This window comes from Enoplosus armatus, chromosome 17, assembly GCF_043641665.1.
Source record: "Enoplosus armatus isolate fEnoArm2 chromosome 17, fEnoArm2.hap1, whole genome shotgun sequence".
Lineage (NCBI taxonomy): Eukaryota > Metazoa > Chordata > Actinopteri > Centrarchiformes > Enoplosidae > Enoplosus > Enoplosus armatus.
This window is the reverse complement of record NC_092196.1, coordinates 10808222-10812004: the sequence shown is the minus strand read 5'-3', so window position 1 is coordinate 10812004 and position 3783 is coordinate 10808222. Positions and strand designations below refer to the sequence as shown.

Below are 3783 nucleotides of genomic sequence, written 5' to 3'. Positions count from 1 at the left end.
TATTATTTTTTATTCTAATAAAATGAAACTATTTTTCTTTTGGTTTGGACTCTATGGACCCCCCTCGGGGATCTCAGGGGGTCCGTGGATCCGCTCCGGGAGCCTCTGACTCTGCTTGTCCCTCTGTGCCAGACATTCCTGTACAGCAGCCAGAGCAGCGGGGCTCCTCCCCTCCACTCAGCAATCCGGAGCACGTAGCAACAACTGAGCCAATGTGCTCCGCCGCGATCCGTCCTACCGACTGCGGTGCCTGGCAACAGAAAAAGACGTGATGACGTCCTCCCCAGATTGCGTATTATGGGATGTGCGGAATTAAACAACCCGAAGAGGACACGGGGACGCCAAAAATAATAAAAGAGACAGAAATAAACGAGGTGCATGGTGAATCATGGAGCTCTCGGCTGTTGGTGAGAGCGTCTTCGCAGCCGAGTCCATCATTAAACGGCGGATCAGACGGGTACTCGCTGCCTTTTCACCCACAGGCTGCGCCTCCACACCTATTACGCAACCTATTTGTTTGTGCCGAGCCGACAGGCGAAACCTCTGATAACCTGAATCTATCACGGATCTTGTTTTGCTTTGCAGGGTCGCTGGGAATATCTCGTGAAATGGAAGGGCTGGTCTCAGAAGTGAGTATAATAGCCGAGGCAGTGAAAGACAGCGCTCCATCCTGGCCGCTCGTACAACTGCAGCACCTCAGACTCCTGTCGTTACTCAGCTTGTGGATGTGTTTTGTTTTTGTTGATCATATCATGTTGCTCTGTGTGCTGTGGTGCAGTTTGCCGTGTGTCTGCCTGGTGCTTTGTGTGCACCAGGCAGGGGGTGTACATGCCGGAGCTCCAGCTAGTGGGATGAACACTGTAGCTTTAGCAATGGCTGGGTTCACCATGCGTCACTGCCCGCTACGTAGTCTGTAATTGCAGCTCACGCAGCGAAATTGCCTTGATAAAAGTATAACACCGCGTGTGTGCGCGCGTGTTGGCGTGTGATCCGCTCAGTGTGTGCTAACACCCCCCCCCCCCCCCCCCGCTGTGGTGACACAGGTACAGCACTTGGGAGCCGGAGGAAAACATTCTGGACGCACGTCTCTTCGCTGCCTTCGAGGAGAGGTGAGGCTTTGACGGCGCAGCATGTAGGCCTCTCCGCGCCGCCGGAGACGGCACCGCAACACACGTCCCCGCAAACAAGACGTTTAGTGAACATTTGAATCTTTAAACCTCATTTTGTTTTCGTAAAGGAAGTGCCAACAAGCGCCAGTGGAGCGAGGTGATTCCGTTTCCAGTTCATTTAGTTGCCAGGTGTGATGGCATTTATTCCGATCACAAACACTTAACCTGCTTTGTTCTGGCGCATTTTACATTTTTAGTCAACTTGTTTCAAATAAAAACTGCCCGAAAAACTGTCGGAAATCTCACTCAACTGGCAGAGTTTGGTCCTTACTTTGAAGAGTATATTTTCCGATTTAAATATAGACTAAATAAATAAAATAAATGTAAAAGCATTGTTAAGAATCTTTGGATGATTTTCCTTCATCAGGGAGCGCGAAAGGGAGCTGTTTGGGCCGAAAAAGAGGGGACCCAAACCCGAGACATTTCTCTTGAAGGTGGGTGAATTTCATTTCACCTTCTCGCCTTTCTGATGAGATACAGATGATGAATCATTTCCATGATCCAGCTACGGCCTTATTCATCCTGAAACTGTGTAATGATTCAGACTTACATGCAAACTAGCTGAATGCTGATCGCAACACGAACGAAACTCTTTCATTTACATTGTACATTTTAAGCATCTTTAATATATGATATGTTTTATATATCTGACATGCATTCCTTTAAAAAAAAACAAAGCGGCTTCAGGACGAGGCCTTGAAGGTTCAGTGTAACCAAACAGACCTCCAGCTGCTTCTCTTCAACCTTTACATTCACTCAGGAGACTTCACGTTTCCCTCTCTGGGAAACCTCCACTCGTAAATCTTATTTGCTCTGTCCTCAGGCCAAAGCCAAAGAAAGGACGTGTGACTTTAGACGAGAGGCTCCCAGAGGGATCCAGGTTTCCTATCCCACCCCGGAGCCTGTCATAACACCGAGGGCCCGGGAGGGTCTGCGCGCAGTGGTTCCCACAATCTTCCCGCCGAGCGCGGTCAACAGAGGGGAAAGTGTCCACGTCCGACTACCGGAGCCAGAGAGGAGGCCCAGGCCGACTCCTCCACCTGCTCTGACACTCCAGGAATCCGCCCGGGTCCCCAAAAAGAGAGGGCGCAAACCGAAGCTGCATTTACATTATGATGAAGAATACGGGGGCGGCCCAGCAGAGCCGGACTCCAAACGGAGCAGGCTACTGGAGGAGCCGGTGTCACACGGTTTGTCCAAGATGTCCCGACGCTTGCATCATCACGGAGAGACGTCCGATCACAGCCTCGTCCAGCTCACCAAGAGGTTTCAGGAGAAGACCACGATAACACCCAAATCCAGCAGCGAGCACAGACACGCAGGGATGTCTTACAGCTGCGCGTTCAGTCCAGATGTGCGCGATCAGGGGGGGCACAGGACTAGTTGTGTGGCCGGGATGCCTTTGCCTCAGCACGGCAAGCTGAAGCTCTCCGCGGAACACCGGAGACACCAGGTGAAGGAGTGCTGTCTGCCCCGGGAGCAACCTGCTCTCACCTCCGCACAGTCCGAGTCCATCCACGACTCGCCCACGACGCGACCGGCCTCGTCCTGGACCCCCTGTTTCACCAACGTGGACTCTGTGACCGTGACAGATGTCACCATGAACTTCTTGACAGTCACCGTGCGAGAAAGCAGCACAGACAAAGGCTTTTTCACAGAGAAGAGATGAGTATGCGCTCAGAGGAGGCTGATATATGTTTAACAAGCTACCAACTAACACGCCTGCTGTAATACTATATTTTATATACATACAGATATTTAATACGCTGCGCAGGAAATTAAACATCAACGTGACATTGGGAGTTTGAGGGGTGTTTTGTTGCGGCTTTTCAATATCTCTGCTCTCGTGTTGTTAAGATTATCCATGAAGATTATTTTTGTCTTTTCTTTTCACTAGAAACTGTCTAGAAACATCATGAAGCAGCTCATCGCAGCCTTTGTGGAATAACTCCACGATATTAACTTGCTGAAAATGCATCCAGCTATTGTTTGTGACAGCCAATAAAACAAGATCATGAAGTTACAAACTGACATTTATGCAAGTTTCATGCGAGCTTCATTCACAGTGATTTTGAAGATAATTTCCAGTCATGTCTTTCATATTTTTTAAAAATGTCAAAAAGCAACGTGAGTCTATTAAGGTTCTGAATTGAAGGTTGTTATTTTTTGTTTGTTAAATAATCGAAATAATCAATTACAGTTACTGATATTTGATTACAGAAAAAATAAACTCGAACTTCAACATATTTAGAAAACCTGAAAAAAGTGTTTGTCCTGATTTAAAAATGCCTGATTCGACTATTAGGTTGATTATAATATTAATATTATTAATATGTAAGACTTTACTGTTGTTCTGTGCAGGGCTCGTGAGCTGAAATTAGTTGATAATTCCTGCTGAGAAAGTTTTTGTTTGTATAAATTATTCTAACAACGAACAGAAGTGAAGACCTGCAAGAGACAAAATGTGCTCATTTGGATTCATTTAAAAACATGAATAGGCTGTTGTTCTGCTGCACGTTTGTATAAGAAGCTTTCCTGAGACTGTACTGAACTACACACGAGCTCCTTCAAACAGCGACGTCACGCTGAAGGAATCCTGCCATTCATTTGCTTT

At 47.4% G+C, this 3783-nt stretch overlaps 1 protein-coding gene across 1 annotated transcript; it reads left to right on the top strand.

The window, feature by feature from the left end:
• Positions 1–330: 330 nt before the first annotated feature.
• cbx8a (chromobox homolog 8a (Pc class homolog, Drosophila)) lies at positions 331–3379 on the top strand. The gene is made up of 5 exons (XM_070923339.1): positions 331–457; positions 586–629; positions 1044–1109; positions 1537–1603; positions 1993–3379. Exons 1-5 carry the CDS (start codon positions 389–391, stop codon positions 2836–2838), a joined length of 1092 nt encoding a protein of 363 aa, XP_070779440.1. The 5' UTR covers positions 331–388; the 3' UTR covers positions 2839–3379.
• Positions 3380–3783: the final 404 nt, after the last annotated feature.

Excerpts from the sequence above, each read along its gene's own strand:
- cbx8a (XM_070923339.1), top strand. The coding sequence starts at position 389 with ATGGAGCTCTCGGCTGTTGGTGAGAGCGTCTTCGCAGCCGAGTCCATC. Across the intron at positions 630-1,043 it reads TGGAAGGGCTGGTCTCAGAA|GTACAGCACTTGGGAGCCGG; the intron begins GTGAGTATAATA and ends GTGGTGACACAG. Across the intron at positions 1,110-1,536 it reads TTCGCTGCCTTCGAGGAGAG|GGAGCGCGAAAGGGAGCTGT; the intron begins GTGAGGCTTTGA and ends TTCCTTCATCAG.